Here is a 17,704-nt window from a genome sequence, read left to right on the forward strand (position 1 = left end):
ATATAAATATATATTTCTTATAATTTATGTATTTTGAATAAAATTATTTACATATATTTAATTTTTTTTTCTGTCATATTTATTTATAAAACAAACATATATATTTTTAATATATCAATATATATATATATTATTTTCTTTTAATTTTTATTATCATCATATGCAATAAATTATTAATTTTTAATTTAATTTAAAAAAAATAAAATATAAAAATCCTTTTTTAAAATTAAAATAAAAATATATTAGAAAAAATATATTTTATTAATACATTCAAATTAATTAATAATATATATAATAATATAAAACTTTTAAAAATAATTATTTTTATTATATAATCAATTTTTTTATTTAGAATAAAAAAGCTATTTTATTTATAATTATTATTTTTATTTTTCTTTAAAAAAAAATTCTAATAAGTTATATTTATATTATATTTACAATTATATTTATAAAAAATTTTATTCAATTTTTTATTATGTAATTGATAATTTATTTAATATAAAGAACAAACTATATTGATGTATTTGATTTATCGTCTTATAAAAAAATTATATATTTTCTACTTTTATTTAATCTTAATATTTATAAAAAAATATTTATAAAAAAAGTATATATTGTTTTTTTTATATAAATAATATAAATTTACATTAAAAATATCAATGAAAATAAATAAAATAATGAATATAAATACTTAAAAAATAAATTTATATCTTAAACTTTTTCAAGGAAACAAGAATATGTTATTTTCAAAATATATATGGTTTATAAAATAGAATTTTTCTAAATAATATTATTAAAAATAAACTTAAATCAAATTATTAATTTGAAATATTTAGGAGTCTCACCACTTATAAATTATATATAAAATTAAATTTCAAAATATTACAAAAACCATATTTTTAAATTTATTAAAAATATATTTTATTTTGTATTTTTAGAATATACTAAATGTTTGATGATTAATATTTTTTCTTTTAATTAATATTTTATATAAATTAAAATTAATAAATTTTAAAATTATTAAATAATTTATTTATAATATCTATTTATTATAAATTAGTTTAATGTAATTATTTAATAAGTAAAATTTATAAAAATTATTTTCATAAAAGTATTAAATATAAATATTTAATTATTTATTCAAAAAAAATGAAAATAAAATTAAAAAAAGATACTTATATATATTAATTTTTTATTAAAAATAAATATTTAATTTATATATTTTTATAATAAATTTATATATCATATGTTTTCATTTATATTTTTTCAATTTTTTTTTTATAAGATATTTTTATTTAAATAATAAAAAATTATATTATTAACAATAAAAAAATGAACCGATTATATTAAAAGCAAGTTCTTAAATAATTAAATTTATATCAAACACGAAATTTCACAAATATAAATTATTTCGACTATTTATTGAAAGTTAATAATTAAACAGTCTAAAATTATAAATATGAATCTCTAATAATATTAAAAAACAATTTCGAGTATTAATATTTTAAAGACAATATATAAAATATAAAAATTTCAGTTCCTGTATTATTTTCGATTACCGCACTTACATATTAATATACATTATTTTCAACATTTCCTTTTATTTTAGGATGTTTATTGATTAAAGGATTATTTTCAAGAAGAAAGCTAATATCAAAAATTGTAGAATAAATATATTATGATCCACTTAAAAATAATGTTATGATATAATTATGTAGATAATAAAACTTATTGATAGTCCCTATTTAAAATATGAAAATTTTAAATATAAATGAAGTATAATTTCATCCATATATACATTCAAAATATTATACTGATAAATAAAATGCGATTTGTGCTCATAAAAATATTTAAATAAAATTTATTATTGACTAGAATAATAATTAAGAAAGTAATGATATAAATAAAGATGAAAAAAATTAAGATATAAAGATATAAAATAAAAATAATATATTTACTTTGCTAATATATGGAAACAAAAAAATTACTGTTATAGAGAATTATAATTTATTGTTAAACATTTTATAAGGCAATATTGAAAATTTAAAAAATTTCTAAAGAATTACAAATGAAAAGGAATAAATAGAAGAAAAAGAACTACAAAAGTAAATTGAATAACTATAAAATCAATAAAAAAATGAATATGATAAAATTATAGAAAAAAAATATAAGAAGAAATCAAAAAATATTCGTCAGAAAAATGATATATTATGTATTATATATACATAATTAAAAAAAATTAAGTATAATTTATATATATAAATTTTATAAAAGTTAAAAAATAAAGTATTAATATTTAAATATATTTATAAATTTATAAAAATGATTATAAAAAATATTTAAATGTTAAGTAAAATATATATGGTAAATATATTATATATATAATTTATATACATAGGTTTTTTATATTTCTAATATTTATTATGTATATTAAAAATTATAAATTTTGCATTAATCTTAAACATATTATATATGTTATAAATCTTATATATATTATAAATCTTTTAAATCTTATTTATCTAATATTTCTAAAATAATATAAATTTTTAATATATTATATATATCTTATATATTTTATTTATCTTATAAATATTATAAATATTATATATATATATATATATATATATATATATATATACTTATACATTTATACTATATTTTATATATAAAAATTAATTTTTTATAATATATTCTAAATATTATATACTTTTTTTTATAATTATATGTAATTATTCTCATTTTTTTTAAATTAACAAAAAAATAAATATTTTCATTATTATAATTAACTATTTAGTTAATTTATTTTCAATAAATTTAATATAACAATTTAATTTTTATATTTATAAATATTAAAAAAAAAAAAAATATTTATTTTTTTAATTTAATTATATGAAATTTTTAAATTTAATTAGTTTAAAAAATTTACTTTTGATATGTATTATTACTTTTATATAGTTAGTTTAAAATAAAAATAATTAAATAAAATATATTTAAAAACTTTCTTTATTATTAAAATTATTATTTAATATCTATTATTAAATTTTTATTAATATACAATTATTTGATTTATATAATTTTAAACATTTATTAAATTTATGCTATAGAAAATATATTGTTTATCAATAGAATTTCATTTTCATTTTTAATTATATTAATTAATAGTACAAATAATAAACTTATTAAATATATAAACAATATTCTATGATTTAATAAAAATAAAATATATTGCTTTTAATTTAAATAAAAAATATATTTTGATTTATAATTAAATTATAGTAATATATAAATAATATTTTTTAAAAATAATTTTTTTTTTTTTTTTTTTTTTTAATTTTTTTTTTTTATAAACAATAAAGTATAAATATTAAATAAAATATTTTAATTTGTTTTAAGTTTTATTATATTTTTATAATTAAAAAATAATAATAATAATTTATTTTTAAAATAAAATCAAATTGAAAAAAAATCAACTTAAAAGATTAATATTAATTTTCGCTTCTCTAGCCATTCTTAAAATTTATGCAGTTTTAATAACTTTATCAGTAGCTTCAATCAAATCTTCAGTTACTAAAATATTAAAACCGCAATCATAAATAATTTATTTTGCCTTTTTAAAATATAAAAAAAAAATTATATAAATATATATTATATATTTGTATATATATATATATATTTATATATATATATATATATATATTTACTTACTTATTCAAAGTTTTTTCCTTTTAATCTCAAGACAATAGGTTTTTTTATTCCAACTTCAGAAAGGGCTTTAATAATAGCCATTGCGATAATATCACATGAAGTTATACCTGCATGAATATTAATAAATATAGATTCTATATTTTTATCATTAGCAAGTATTTTTAAAGCTGCTATTATTTATTAAGAATCAGCTGTACCTCCACAATCTAAAAAATTTGCAGGACTTCCATTTCTTTAAGCAATTAAGTCCATTGTAGTCATTGCAAGACCTGCTCCATTTACCATAGATCCAATATTTCCGTCTAAAGCAATATAATTAAGGAAATTTTTTTAAGCAATAATTTCTTTTTCATCTTTCTTATAATTAACATAATTATAAAAAATTTAAAATATTTAAAAATACTTATCTAATATCTTCTATAGAGGCTAATTCGATTTATCTAAAAGCAGAATTATCATCAATTTAAATTTTCTAATCACAAATAATCAATTATCCATCTATAGTTAATCCCAAAGGTTTAACTTCTAAATATGTAGCATCGTTCTATAAAAAACACTAGAATAATTAACCTACTATATTTTTTAATTATTCATTATAAGTTTTGTCTAAATTAAATGATTCAATAATTTATTACATTTTTTCTTTATTTATACCATCCTATAATGTCACAAAATGTTACTTTGTAGTTTTATTTTATCTCTCGTCTGTACTAATAAATCCTTTATCATTACAAATTATATTTATTCCTCCTTTTTCAGCATTTAAACTTATAGACATAAATAATTCCTTTTATTTATTATTATTTTAAATATTTTTATTTATTACTTTGCGTAAAAATAAACGCTCGGATACTAATACTGCACTAGTATATCGTCCCCTAAAACCTGTTTAAGATGTTATTAATGTACTACCAATCATTTTTGAAGCTAATTCTTCCGCTTCTTCAGGTGAGAAAACAACTTAGACACCAGACTGTTATGGATGTTCTTTGAAAAAACCTTTGTCTCTACCACCTGCATGAATTTAAGCTTTTATTTGAAAATCTCGAAAACTAATTCCAGTAGTTTAAGGCTTTAATTTTTAAATTTCTAAAGCAGCAAGTTTAGCTTATTCCGGTGTAAATGCAACTATACTCTATAAAATATACAAAGAAATATAAAAATATAATATATATATATATATATATATATATATATATATATATATATATATATTTATATATTATTAATTATAATTTATTTTATTTTTTATTTTATATATTTACATGAATTGTCGGGAGTTCGTATTTTTTTAGAAGCTCTTTTGTTTAATATTCATGTAGATGAATTCGATAATTAGATAAAAAATTTAATTTTTTTAATTATATAATTTTATTATGATATTATTTATATATTATTTTATTTAATGTTTTTATCATTTTTTTTTTCTATTTTTAGGATATTATTAATATTTATATATTTTTTTATATTTTTATTTTATTAAAATAATTCTAATAATAATTTAATATTTTTATTAAAGTAAAGTATTTTTTTAATAAAATATTTCAATTATATATATATATTTCAGTTTTTATAAACTTTATAAATTTATTATATATTATTTATAATTATTATAAATAAATTAACAATAATTTTTTTTATATTTACTTTTAGATTATTTATAATTTTATTTTTTATTATTTAATTTTTACATATAATAAAAATTATTAAACAAATATTTAATTAATTTTTTTAATATTTATTTTTAAAAAACAAAAATTTAAAAAATATTAAAATTAAAAATATATAAAACTTATAAAAAATAAATATATTAGAATTATATAAAAATGAATTTACACTTAGCAAATTTCCACTAAACTTCAGACGCACATATTCAATTAGGATTTGTATTCGGTATGAATTCTTAAATAAGAACAAATATCTACTTCCTTGACGAAGAGAAAATAATATACCCAGCAGGCCATAACATTGTTTAATACCATATATAAGACAAGATTTAAGTATATTATTACGGTTCTACCGATTACAGAGGAATATCATGTATAGAATTATCTCCTATGCACCGTTAATTAGCCGTAGGATTTAAATCATGCAAATAATCAACATAGGGTGATGACAATTATGAAAATCCATCAATAATAATATACGATACGATAACTTAAAGGAAAAAGCATTAATTAGTTTTTCGAGAAGAAAAGATAAAATATTGGGTTTCGATTGCTTTTCCTGATTAAAATATGGAATCGAAACATATTGTTTCTTTATCAGGAAACTATTTAACCGAAAGACACAAAGAAAAAGATTCTAAAGAAAAAAATCTTCCTACGACTCCAGATGGAGAAATAGTGGTATGTTATTGGGGATTATCTGGAAGTGGAAAAATTCTTGCTTGGGTAAAGCTTTCTTTGGCTTCTATAGATGCTTTTGAGGTTAGTATATCTAAAAAAGATTGTTCTTTATTTACTTGCATAGGCAAGAAGGTATTTAAATGTTTCAAAAAAATAGATACCGTTTCTGATGAAAACAATAAAAAAAATAAATCAACTCTAAAGGTATAATGTTAGTAATTAAATGGAGCCCCAACTGAACTTTCATAAGATTATACTTGTCATACATGGCTTTAGAAAGAAAATTCCATATTCCTAGTTGTTTGTACTGCTAATGGAGAGATTATTTTATGCGACGAAAATGCTGAATTTTTACAAGTATTGAAAGATTCACCTGTTAATAGTTAAAAATAAGCTTTTAGAATTGAATGTATTAGCAGTTTTGGAAAAGGGTTCATTATAGGGGCTAAAGATGCAACTATATTTGTATATAAAGGTACTGGGTGTGATATTAATCCTTTTGAAGAAGTTTAAAAAATAACTACTTTTTCTTAATTGGGAGATTTAAAGGAACATTATATTACTGGATTATCTGTATCGCCTATTTCTGAGGAAAAACTAGTTTGTAGTCTATCCACGAATTCCATTTATTAAATAAAATTGAAAAAAGATTAACTTTTTTAAAATGAATAGGAATAAATAGAAGCTATTTCTTTAAATTTTCATTCAGGAGCGATTAATGGACTTGATATTTGCGCAAGAAAACCTTTAATTGCTACTTGTGGTAAAGATAGGACTATTAAAGTTTGGAATTTTGAAGAAAAAACATTAGAACTAAGTTGGTAATTTAATGAAGAAGCTTTATGCTTGGCATTACATCCTTCTGGATTACATGTATTTATATATATATTTATATTTTTAGCATTATTTTTTTTATTTTTTCTGTAATTTTTTTTTTAAAGTTCAAAACTCAATTAAAAAAAAGGGTTTTTTTCATACTTTTTGTTGCCTTTTTTTTTTTTCTCAATTGCGTTTTAAAAAAAAAATTACATAAAAAATAAAAAAAGCATAATGTTAAAAATTAATAATTATTTATTTATTTTTTAAGATGGTAGTTTGCTTTACAGATAAATTAAAGTGGATGAATATCTGTTTACATTAATAGACGAATTCCAATAAATAGAAACATTATAAAGAAATTACTTAATTTAAATAATGTAGAGAGATTAGATTTAGTAATGGTGGTTAATATTTTGCTGCTATAAATGGTGCTTAAAGTTCTTAACTTATTTAAATTTTTAGATTCTATACTGGAGAATAACCTGTATATATTTATAATAAAAAAAATTAAATATTTATACATACATATATATATATATATTTTTTTTTTATAAAAAAGCCTGAATTAGTATTTAAAGGACATTAAAATAAAGTAAAATGTTTAACTTGGTCAAAAGACGATTCTTTATTAGCCTCTTGTGGTACAGATGGTTTCATTTATATATGGCGAATTGATTCGGATTAACCAGATGCGAGATTATTCGAATATCCAAATAAAAATATTTAATTTAATTGTGTTGCTTTAAATATAGAAACTTAAATGATATACGGTTGTGCAAACGACAGGAATCTATATTTAGGATATATCTATGATTAGGGTTAAAACACATAGAAAATTAACCAGGAGGTTATTTTAAATTAAATAGTCTTCCCTTCTTCTCATAAAGTGCTTTTTGGTGGCATATAAGACCCTTAGAGGAGTTCAGGGGCTATTAGATGTATTTTATTTACGACAAAAAGTAATAATAAGTATTAAGATTATGCAGCCCATGATGAATAGGGAATCGAAAAGTTGAGAGTTACATATGATGATAGATATTTAATTACAGGAGGTAGAGATGGGTGTGTAATGGTGTTTTAGATAAAAGATAGGGATTTGAGAGGGGTGAAAATGTAGGAGGGATATGCAAAATATTCAGAAGAAATTTTAGTTACGAGATAGGACTTGGATGATTTGAAAGGGTAAATAGATAATTTTTAATCTTAAATTAGTGAGTTTAATACTTAGAATATTAATAGTTAGTCTAATTAGAAAGACGAGGAGATTAAATAACTTTAGGAAAGACTCTAGACTAGTATGGAGTATAATAAGACGGCTTATGAATAATTAGAAGAGAAAAAAAAAGATATATAGAAAAAATATGAGGAAGAAATTAAGATTATGAAAGATAAATAAGAATAGGAAATTCAGGATTTAGATACTAGTTATTAAAGGAAAGTTATGGATGAAGTCGAGAGATATGAAAGTACGACTAAAGTTCATGAATTATAAAGGAATAAAAATTAAAGGGAAAAAAAATAAAGAAAGTGAATTTAATTAGAAAATTTAAAACCTAGATTAGGAATATTCGAAAAAATTAGAAGAAGAAAGGGCTTAAAGAGATAGAGTTGAAAAAGATATTTAAAAATTGAAAAACGATAATTAAGAAACTTATAAGTAAATAGAATTGGAAACTAAGGAAGAAGTTGGGAATTTAGATAATAAAAATTTAAATGATGAAGCACTTGTTAAAGAAAAACATAAAAAAGCTAAAAGCGATGCGGCTATTACTTCTAAGAAAATAGGTTTTTATTTTATTTAATATATATTAACATTTATATAAATTTATTTTATATATATAGAATAAAAAAAGAGAGATTGTGAATAATATGATGAATAATAAAGAATACATTAAAAATAATTGGAAAAATTAAATAAAGAGAATGAATTGTATGCTTATGATATTTAGAAATAGAAAGAAATTATTTAAGAGAAAGATAAAACTATAGGAGATTAAGAAAAATAAATATATAAATAAAAAAAAAAATCTTAAAACTTAGAAAAGTTCAAATTCGTGCTTGATCATAAAATAAAAGAACTTAAAAGAGATATAGGACCTAGAGAAGATGAAATTTTGAGAATGAAAGAAGATACAAATGAAATGGATAAATTATTAAAAAAATATAATTCATATAATAATTATTTAGGTAATAAATATATATTTATATATTATTATATGCATTTATATATATTTATTTATATCTATATTTATATTTTTTATTAGGAAATGCCGTCGATGAATTATATACTGCTTAAGAATTAATGAATTAATAAATAAAAGATTAAAGAAATACTATTTCAACATAAAATACAAAAATAAAGAGATTTAAAGATGATATATATAAGGCTGTTTAGTTTATTTAAGATTATTAAAAATTATCTGAAAACATACAAGAATTAAAAGAAAAATATGTATCTTAAGATCTCTCTAAAACTACTAATGATGATAAAATATAAATAGAATAAGCATAATAAAAATAACATTTATAATAAAAAGTTGAAAGACTAAAAAGATATTTAAAATAAGATAATAAAATTCATAAAGAATATAATTTAACATTAATGACTAAAAATGTAAAATTGATTTCAGAAATTAATAAGTTAAGAAAAGAAGTTAAAGAAATACAAAAAGGGGAAGGTGGGTAAGTTAATTATTAAGATAGATCAAGTAGTAAAGGAAATAATAGTATTGGGAAAGTTAGAGCACATACTGCAGGAGCTAGATAATCAATTAAATATGGATAAAAATTAAATGATGTAATTTTTATAATTTTTTGTTTTAAATTTTTTTATTATTTCATATTAGGAAAATAATTTTGATCTTATAATTGACGAAAAAAAAAAATTTCTTTAATAATAAAATGAATTATTAGGAAATCTTAAAATGAAATTGGAAAGTTTGAAATATGAATATGAAAATATTAATTAAATATGATATAAAATATTATTTATTTATAGATATTACGAAATATATATATAATTTTTTTTTATACATATTTTAATTACGAAATTATATAAAGATTTTAAGAAAATAAAATTAATTAAAAATCTATAAATATACTAAGAATTTTATATCAATATATTAAGAATTTTATATATTTAATATTTTTCTAACCTTTTATAATGTGAAAAAAAAATATAAATTTATTATTTTTGTGTTTTGTTTATGTATAAAATAATATATTAATGACCATATATTTTATCTATTTTTTTTTTTTTATTATATTTATACTTTTTAATTTTCTATATTTGTTTTTTTTAAAAAATTAAGCATAAAAAAAAAAAAAATTAATAATAAAATAAGATGTTTTCTAAATCAAAATATTGTTTCTCTTTAATAAAACCTCCTCGTTCGAATTTATATTCAAAAATAAATATCGAAAACATAAACTACTTTAATAAAATTCTTCCTAAGTCAAATATTCTAACAGACCCAAAAGATATAGAAATGTTCAACGTAGATTGGAATAAAAACTTCAAAGGAGAAACACCTTTAGTTTTACTTCCTAAAACAACCGAATAAATATCTTAAATAATGAAATATTGTAATGAATAAAAAATAGCTGTTGTTCCTTAAGGAGGAAATACAGTAAATACTTTTTTTTTTAAATATAAAAAAATACAATATATACAAAAAAATAGGGTTTAGTAGGAGGTTCAGTATCTGTACATGATGAAATATGTATATCATTAAGCAAAATGAATTAAATAATTAATTTTGACGAATAAAATAGTACTTTAAGTGTAGAATCTGGTTGTATATTGGAATAATTAAATAATTTTTTAAAACCTCATAATTATGAGATTTCTATAGATTTAGCAGCTAAAGGATCTTGCTAAATAGGAGGTTTATTATCCACACATGCGGGAGGTATCCGTTTAATAAAATATGGACCGCTAAGGGGACATATACTAGGATTAGAAGTTGTTTTAGCAAACGGAGAAATTCTTAATTTAAGGAATTGTAATAGAAAAGATAATACTGGAATTGATTTGAAGTAATTATTTGTAGGTTCAGAAGGAATTTTAGGCATTATAACTAAAGCAGATATTAATATATGCAAAGTAGATTAATTAAAAAGTTTATTAGTTATTAAATGTGAGAATTTTAATGATGTATTAACCGTAAAATAATAAGCTAAATGTATATATAATATAAATATATAATATTATTTTTATTTCAAAAATTTAAATAAAAAATATAACAAAATATATATATATATATATATATATATATATATATATATATATATTTTAATATATATTTATATTTTTATAATATTTATATATATTTTATATTTTTATAAAAATATATAGAAATATTAGGAAAAGATTTAGCAGCTTTAGAATATTTAGATTAAATAACATATGATATAGTACTTAAAGATAGTTGTGGTAGAATTTAAGACCCTTTTTAGAATAATAATAGTTTTAATAATCATTATATTTTAGTAGAGATTTAGTGTAATCATGATATATAATATCTATCCTAATTGTTTTTCGATTCTTTAATTAGTTAAAACTTTAATATTGATAATATCGTTATGTCTTAAAATGAAACTTAATATTAATAACTATGGAGTATTAGAGAAAATGTTGCAGAAGTAAAAAAATATTTAAATTAATTTAAAATATATAAAATAAAATAAAAAAAAGGCAGCAGCACACTTAGGAACTTTAGTTGCTTATGATATTAGTGTAAATCCAGACAAATTTCATTATATTTCGAAATTAATGAGAGACAGATGTTAAAATATTGCTATTACAACTAGTTGTGGACATATTGGGGATGGAAATTTGCATTTAATGTTTGCTGCCTTTGATTAGAAATGTGTTGAGGTTTTGGAAAAAGAACATGAGATGTTTCTTTATAATTGGGTAAAGGAAAATAATGGAAGTATTAGTGCAGAACATGGGATAGGTCTTTAAAAGAAAAATTATTTGAATATTTATAAAGATAGTATATAAATGGATTATATGAGATAACTTAAATAAATTTTCGATCCTAATTTTATTATTAATCCTTATAAAATAATTTGAAATTGTTTTATTTAAAATAATAAATATATTATAATATAAAAAATATTTTTATTATATCATTTATATATTTTTGTAAAAAAAATATATGATATTTCCTTTAATGCTGTTTACTAAGTTTATTTTTTTAAAACAAAGTTTTATTTAGTATATTTTTATTATTTTTATTTTTTTAAATTTTCTCTAAATTAATTTTTTTAAATTTTATTTAAAAAAAAAGTATATATCATTATGATTTATCTTAGTAAAAGTGATGTATTAATAATATTATTTTTAAAGATATAAATTTTTTATACTTTTTTTTTAATTAATAAATTAAAATTTAAATAATTAATACTATATATTGATTATATAATTAAGTTTTAATATTTATATATCTCCTTTAATTTCTATATTTGAAATATAATCTATTTAAAATTCTAATAATAACTAAAACTTTTATTAGAATTTTTTATAATAAAAAAATTAATTAAAATTATTATTATTTTTTTTTTTTAAAAAAAAAAATATTATTATAATTTTAAATTATTTTAAAATATATTTATTTTTTGTATATATTTTTTTTAAAAAAAACTAATCAATTATTATAAAGTAGTTTGTATTTAAAATATAAACAAAATAAATAAAAAAAATACATATAAAAAAAAAAGGAAAAAAAAAAAAAAATTAAAAAAAAATAAATTTTGATAATGTATAATTCTTAATTATAAAAGTAGAAAATCAAAAAAAAATTATAATATAAACTTAGAATTAAAAAAAATAAAAATCAAGGAATAATTATATGAATATTAATAGAAAGCAAAATATTGATGTTTTATTTAATAATAATTCTTAAGTTTCAAGGTTCATATAAAAAAATAAAATAAGAAATATATAAATGCCAATATATTTAAAAAAATAGTTAACATCGTCCATTAACAAGTAATTGTGGAGTTATTTGCTCAAAAATATAAAAAAATGGTATCGAAAATACATCAAATACAAATCAATTATAAAATATAAACAATAATTCTTTAATTTAAAAAAATACATCTAAAAATAATTATTATAAATTACCAGAAATAAATAACAGTGGAAAAAAAGAAAAATAAAATAATTAAGAATAAAGTAAATAAAATTATTACAAATATAACAATAATAATAATATTAAAAATTTAATATATTTTATTAAAAAAATAAAAAAAAATAGACATATTTAGTTAAAATACAAACATTGGATTATCGAATTCCTAAAAAAATTATTCGAACTTAGATTTACAAGAAATATTAAAAACTGAAAAAGATGAAAGATTTCGATACTTATTAAAACATGGTTCATTAAAACGTATATAAGCAAATGGAAATATAATATTTTGCGAACTTCCTTAAATACAAGGAGTTTGGGTATGTTATAGACGCCCATGTGAAAGAGATATTAATTTAGAGAAACTAAATTTAGATTAATTAGAATTAAACCATATACCTTTATTAGAAGGAGAAGAAAAATTAAAAATATTAACTTATTAACGTAATAAATTAGGAAAAATTGAGAATTTAGTAAGTTTACCGAATTTACTTTATTTAGATTTATATGATAATCAAATAAAAGAGATTAATAATTTAGATAATTTATAATAATTAAGAGTACTTTTGTTACCTAAAAATTAAATAAATTAAATTTGTTAATTAGATATTTTGAATAGATTAGAAGTTTTAGATTTACATTCGAATAAGATTTTAAAAATAGAAGGTCTAAAATAACTAGTGAATTTAAAAATATTAAATTTAGCGAATAATCTAATTACTAAATTAGAAAATTTAGATTCTTTAACTAATTTAGTTGAATTGAATATGAAAATAAATTAAATTAATAAAATCGAAAATACTTAGAATTTAAATAAATTAGAAAAGTTATTTTTATAAAATAATATGATTGAAAATATTGAAAATGTAAAAAATTTAAAATATAATTAATATTTGTCAGAATTAAATTTTGATGGAAATCCTTTCTTTAAAAATTTAAATTTAATTTCCTATTAAAAAATTATAATTTAAAATATTCCTAATATTAAGGTCTTAGATAATAAATAAGTAGAAAATATTAGAAAAGAATTTGAAAAATAAACAGCAGATTTAATCTAATTAGAAGATAAAAAAAATAACAAAAATATAAATCAATAATAATAATAATAGAATATAAAAAAAGAAGAAGAAATATCAAAAAAATAATAATAATAATAAGTAGAAGAAGAAGTTGAAGAGGATGTGAACCCAGAGTAAGTCTTAAAAATTATTAGTGAATAATGGTAAACAGAAGTACATAGAATTAAACTTTTAGATAAACAAAATGCCAAAAAAAAGGAATATTTTCAAAATATACTTGTAGAAGGTGGTCATGCTGAAATAGAAGATGATATATATTTATTTATTTATGGAAATGCATATGAAATAGTACTAAGTAATTAATAATTTCATGAGTTGATTGAGAAAGTTTAATTTTAATATATTTTATTTGATTTTATAATTGAAAATTAAACCCTTAATATATTAAAAAACTTTAAAAAATTAAAAGAAATAATCCTAAAAGATAATCATATTATTAGCCTTTTATAATTAGCTAAATTGGAGGTCCTTTCTTCTTTAAAAAGCATATAAATATTAAATAATCCTTTATAAAAATGTAGCTTTTTGAGAGAATTTTTAATATATAGATTCCCTCTTATATAAAAAATAAATAATGTAGACATAAGAGAATTAGACAAATAAAAAGCAAAAAATATATTCTAGAATTTCGATAAAATTTTATAATTGCCAGAAAAATTCTATAATTTTGAAAATATAAGAAAATTCAAATTCGAAAATAATAGATAAATAGAATTTGTTAAAGATAAGTCTTATATAAAATTATTTAATAATGTACTTAATGATACTGCAGGAGAATTTATTGATGGTATTATAAAATCTGTATATGCTGAAAAAGATATAGAATAAAAATATAATTAGAACTTTGATATATATATTATGTCAATGATTAATGATAATTAAAAATAAATAGATACAAAATTAATTTGAAAATAGATTATAATCTATAAATTAAGAATATATATATATATATATATATATATATATATATTATATTTATATATTTAATTTAATTTTTTTAATTAACTTTTTATTTTTAATTATAAAAATATTTGAATAATTTTATATATTTCTTTTTTTTTTAAAAAAAATAAACTTTATAATTATAAAACAAAAGGAAACTTAATTTATGTTTATGTATTTTACATTTTTATATTTTTTTTATATATGCTTTTTTCCTTCTAATTTAAAATTATAATTATTTTTTATTCAATTATTTATATTATAATTTTTTATATTTTTATTTTTTAATAAAATAAATTTTATATATATAAATAATTAACAAGATATATTTATAATAAAAAAAAAAAATAAAAAATAAAAAAATTAAAAAAAGGTATAAAATAAAATAACACAATGAAATTAATTTCTTAATTATTCAGTCAAAAATTTGTAAAATGCCAAGAATAACTTTCAGGAATAGACAACCCTGAAAATTTCGCTCATTTAGACGGTCAATATAGGGTTGAGGATGAAGAATCGACAGAATAACTTGGACTTGACCCTAGAGTAAATTCTAGAAAACCTCCCCAATTCTAAAGTCTTTTAAACAATGTAAGAGCAATAACTAAAAAAGTAGAACATATTAAAGGCTTTAAATTTGAATATGCAAGCGCACTCTCATAAAATTTCCATTTTGCTTTAATTTGGAATATCCCATATTCTTCTGCCGGAGATTAAGCCTAAGAACCAAAAGGAAATCCTATGATGGCAATGTAAAAACCTCCTGCAACTTCTAATTGTTGTTTATAAGTTTAATATGTAGGTGGTGAATATATTGATTTATAGTAAATTTTATTTATATTATAATATATATTTAATAAATTTTTATTATTATTTATCTTTTAAAAAAAGATAAGGAAAACCCAAATTTATATTAACTGGGAGAATGGATTCAGATGGAAAATTAGATGCTGCTATAATAAAATAATTAAGTAAAAATTGGAATTTTACTTTCGCTTCTAATTTCCCTTTTGGTTCTGATACTAGTGTTTCTTAAGTTAATGTAGATTTAAATTATGAAGGTAAAAATATATATATATATATATATATTTAATATTTTAATTAAATAAAAAAAAGATAATAATAGTATTACTAGTTTTAAATATACAACCGGTGCTTTAGGATTTGGACATATGTAAACTATAGGAAATAGACTTTTTGCTGGTTTCGAAACACTTTTTGGTTTATAATAAAGTACTATTTTTATGAGTTATGGTGCCAAATATGTGCATAAAAGTCATAGTATTATTGCCTAACATGTTGCTGGTTAAGGTTAGAGTATTTTGGGTTATTAATTTGCAGTTAAAAGAGGTACTTTTATTGTTAGTGAGCTTTGCTATAATACAAGAGAAAACTTTACTGAAACTATCTTAGTATTTTTTATTTTTATTTTAAATAAAAAATATATAGGGATTTAGATAAAGATTTAGTACTTCTGAAATTAAAGCTACTTTAAGCTCTAAAGGTAAAATTTCTACTGCAATGCATTTCCATGGTATGGCTTATGCTTTAAAATTATGTGCTGTAGCTGATTATTTCAAAGAATCTTACAAATTTGGTTATGGAATATAACTTGGATAAGTATAATGATTTCTATATTTTTTAGCTCTTTTTCTTTTCCTTTTTTATTTTTTTTTTATTATAAATTATTTATATTGAAAGATGAGCAATTTTTTATCATTTGTTTTTTATTTATTATTATTTTTTTGATGTAAAAGTTTAATAAACTTAATTTTTTAAATATTTATTTTATAAAAAATTATAAAATCATTGTTTTTCTTAAGTTCATATTATATTTGTTTTTTTTTTTATTTATTTTATTTTTATTAAAAAAAAAAAAAAATTAAAAATTATATCCTTTTATTTTTTAAATGAATTTTAATATTTTTGATATATAAAATATTATGAAAAAAAAAAAAAAAAAAAAGATAGAATATTCTTAATAATGATAAGAAAAAAAAAAAAAAAATTTAAATATAATTTATATTTATTTATTAATTTTATATATAAATATATTTATATTTTATATTTTTGATGAAAAAATTAAATTAATTAAATTGATTTTTATTATTTAAATTAATTACGAGGGTTTTTTTCATTTTGAATTTAAAATATTAAAAATTAAAACAAAAAAAACTAATAAAAAACAAAAAATATTTAAGCAATTTGAACTAAAACTTACCAAATTAATAAAATTATATATAAAAAACTGATTTGAAATATTTTTCATAATAAAATTTAAATGATTAAAAATATTAAAATATATATAAAAATTAAAAATTTATTCAATTAAAATTAAACATTTTCTTAAAAAAAATGGAAATTCTCATAACTTTTAAACATATCTTTTCCTTTTGTTTATTTTTTTTTTTAAAAAAATATTAATATTTAAAATATTTAAATATTACTTAAGCAACTTTGAAAAAAAAAAAATCATAACTTAAATAATACTCACAAAAAAATAATAGTGCAAATAAATAAATAAAAAAATTAATAAAAAAAAAAACTTGAAAAATTAATTAAAAAAAAAAAAAAGTTAACAAAAAAATTTTTTTTCAATAATGAATAAATTATATCAAAATTAAAAAATGCGATTTTAAAATGATGAAACTCATATTTATAATTTTTCTCC

At 17.1% G+C, this 17,704-nt stretch overlaps 4 protein-coding genes across 4 annotated transcripts, besides 34 other annotated features; 3 read left to right on the plus strand and 1 right to left on the minus strand. All coding sequences in view use genetic code 6, as the record gives it.

Annotated features, from left to right (window-relative positions):
- Window positions 1–577: 577 nt before the first annotated feature.
- Window positions 578–607: a microsatellite.
- Window positions 608–995: 388 nt separating this feature from the next.
- Window positions 996–1,026: a microsatellite.
- A 1,427-nt stretch (window positions 1,027–2,453) lies between these two features.
- Window positions 2,454–2,515: a microsatellite.
- Window positions 2,467–2,636: a microsatellite.
- Window positions 2,550–2,668: a microsatellite.
- Window positions 2,590–2,705: a microsatellite.
- Window positions 2,706–3,004: 299 nt separating this feature from the next.
- Window positions 3,005–3,062: a microsatellite.
- A 243-nt stretch (window positions 3,063–3,305) lies between these two features.
- Window positions 3,306–3,345: a microsatellite.
- Window positions 3,307–3,343: a microsatellite.
- A 121-nt stretch (window positions 3,346–3,466) lies between the features above and the next one.
- Window positions 3,467–5,023, minus strand: IMG5_147630 (hypothetical protein; the record flags this gene model as incomplete). The annotated part of the gene is made up of 5 exons (XM_004031022.1): window positions 3,467–3,607; window positions 3,706–4,062; window positions 4,109–4,492; window positions 4,532–4,838; window positions 4,971–5,023. The coding sequence occupies 5 exons, from the start codon at window positions 5,021–5,023 to the stop codon at window positions 3,467–3,469; spliced, it is 1,242 nt and encodes a 413-aa protein (XP_004031070.1).
- Window positions 3,632–3,697: a microsatellite.
- Window positions 4,868–4,928: a microsatellite.
- Window positions 5,024–5,450: 427 nt separating the features above from the next.
- Window positions 5,451–5,511: a microsatellite.
- Window positions 5,459–5,533: a microsatellite.
- Window positions 5,460–5,509: a microsatellite.
- Window positions 5,485–5,533: a microsatellite.
- Window positions 5,532–9,847, plus strand: IMG5_147640 (WD repeat protein; the record flags this gene model as incomplete). Its single annotated transcript, XM_004031023.1, has 6 exons — window positions 5,532–6,926; window positions 7,141–7,356; window positions 7,432–8,338; window positions 8,913–9,059; window positions 9,137–9,669; window positions 9,719–9,847. 6 exons carry the CDS (start codon window positions 5,532–5,534, stop codon window positions 9,845–9,847), a joined length of 3,327 nt encoding a protein of 1,108 aa, XP_004031071.1.
- Window positions 9,067–9,120: a microsatellite.
- Window positions 9,067–9,126: a microsatellite.
- Window positions 9,070–9,124: a microsatellite.
- Window positions 9,070–9,133: a microsatellite.
- Window positions 9,840–9,910: a microsatellite.
- Window positions 9,911–9,966: 56 nt separating this feature from the next.
- Window positions 9,967–10,009: a microsatellite.
- Window positions 10,010–10,337: 328 nt separating this feature from the next.
- On the plus strand, window positions 10,338–11,952 carry IMG5_147650 (hypothetical protein; the record flags this gene model as incomplete). Its single annotated transcript, XM_004031024.1, has 4 exons — window positions 10,338–10,501; window positions 10,555–11,056; window positions 11,230–11,516; window positions 11,569–11,952. Exons 1-4 carry the CDS (start codon window positions 10,361–10,363, stop codon window positions 11,950–11,952), a joined length of 1,314 nt encoding a protein of 437 aa, XP_004031072.1. The 5' UTR covers window positions 10,338–10,360.
- Window positions 11,122–11,204: a microsatellite.
- Window positions 11,129–11,218: a microsatellite.
- Window positions 11,170–11,228: a microsatellite.
- Window positions 11,953–12,555: 603 nt separating the features above from the next.
- Window positions 12,556–12,596: a microsatellite.
- Window positions 12,559–12,631: a microsatellite.
- Window positions 12,589–12,626: a microsatellite.
- A 2,396-nt stretch (window positions 12,632–15,027) lies between the features above and the next one.
- Window positions 15,028–15,074: a microsatellite.
- Window positions 15,075–15,261: 187 nt separating this feature from the next.
- Window positions 15,262–15,320: a microsatellite.
- A 44-nt stretch (window positions 15,321–15,364) lies between these two features.
- Window positions 15,365–15,405: a microsatellite.
- Window positions 15,367–15,395: a microsatellite.
- Window positions 15,406–15,426: 21 nt separating the features above from the next.
- IMG5_147660 (hypothetical protein) lies at window positions 15,427–16,741 on the plus strand (the record flags this gene model as incomplete). The annotated part of the gene is made up of 3 exons (XM_004031025.1): window positions 15,427–15,857; window positions 15,925–16,094; window positions 16,150–16,741. 3 exons carry the CDS (start codon window positions 15,427–15,429, stop codon window positions 16,509–16,511), a joined length of 963 nt encoding a protein of 320 aa, XP_004031073.1. The 3' UTR covers window positions 16,512–16,741.
- Window positions 16,742–16,780: a microsatellite.
- Window positions 16,781–17,543: 763 nt separating this feature from the next.
- Window positions 17,544–17,578: a microsatellite.
- Window positions 17,556–17,622: a microsatellite.
- The last annotated feature ends 82 nt before the right edge of the window (window positions 17,623–17,704 follow it).

The sequence above is a fragment of the Ichthyophthirius multifiliis genome (assembly GCF_000220395.1).
Source record: "Ichthyophthirius multifiliis unplaced genomic scaffold scaff_1120509251140, whole genome shotgun sequence".
In the NCBI taxonomy this organism is placed as follows: domain Eukaryota; phylum Ciliophora; class Oligohymenophorea; order Hymenostomatida; genus Ichthyophthirius; species Ichthyophthirius multifiliis.